This window comes from Myotis davidii, unplaced genomic scaffold, assembly GCF_000327345.1.
Source record: "Myotis davidii unplaced genomic scaffold, ASM32734v1 scaffold609, whole genome shotgun sequence".
NCBI classification, from domain to species: Eukaryota; Metazoa; Chordata; class Mammalia; order Chiroptera; family Vespertilionidae; genus Myotis; species Myotis davidii.
Genome location: NW_006300164.1, coordinates 2,856,587 through 2,857,163, shown reverse-complemented (window position 1 = coordinate 2,857,163; position 577 = coordinate 2,856,587). Strand labels below are relative to the sequence as shown.

Genomic DNA, 577 nt, shown 5'->3' with positions numbered 1-577 from the left:
AGGAGCTGGTTCTGCGCCCACGCGGCGTCCGTTCACGGAGTTTCCTGGGCGCTGGGCGCTGGGCTGCAGCTCTGCCCGCCGAAGCCAGGACACCGAGGCTCGACGTTCAGAGCGCTGGCTCCCAGTGAGAAGGTGGCGGAGCTGAGGCTTGAACCCACGTGCTTCCGGGCGGTGCAGGCCCCTGGCGAGAACGGTCTCCGGGGGCCTCTGAGCCGGGTCCCTGTCCTGCGCACCTTCCACAGCATCCCCTCCATCTCCTAAGTGGCTGGTTTCTTTCATAAGTGATGTGGTCACTACCTTCACCGCAGTTAGGGTCACTGAGGCCCAGAGCTGGAGGGGGGCAGTTAGGGAAACCGAGGCCCAGAGCTGGAGGGGGGCAGTTAGGGACCCTGAGGCCCAGAGCTGGAGGGGGGCAGTTAGGGAAACCGAGGCCCAGAGCTGGAGGGGGGCAGTTAGGGACCCTGAGGCCCAGAGCTGGAGGGGGGCAGTTAGGGAAACCGAGGCCCAGAGCTGGAGGGGGGCAGTTAGGGACCCTGAGGCCCAGAGCTGGAGGGGGGCAGTTAGGGACACTGAGGCC

General features: G+C 66.4%; 1 protein-coding gene across 1 annotated transcript in view; it reads right to left on the bottom strand.

Moving 5' to 3' along the window:
* VAV2 (vav guanine nucleotide exchange factor 2) overlaps positions 1-254 on the bottom strand; it is a 121,363-nt gene extending 121,109 nt beyond the window's left edge. Inside the window, exon 1 of the mRNA XM_006776595.1 lies at positions 159-254. Within this exon, the coding sequence (XP_006776658.1) occupies positions 159-254 (96 nt within the window). The remainder of the gene's footprint in view (positions 1-158) is intronic.
* Positions 255-577: the final 323 nt, after the last annotated feature.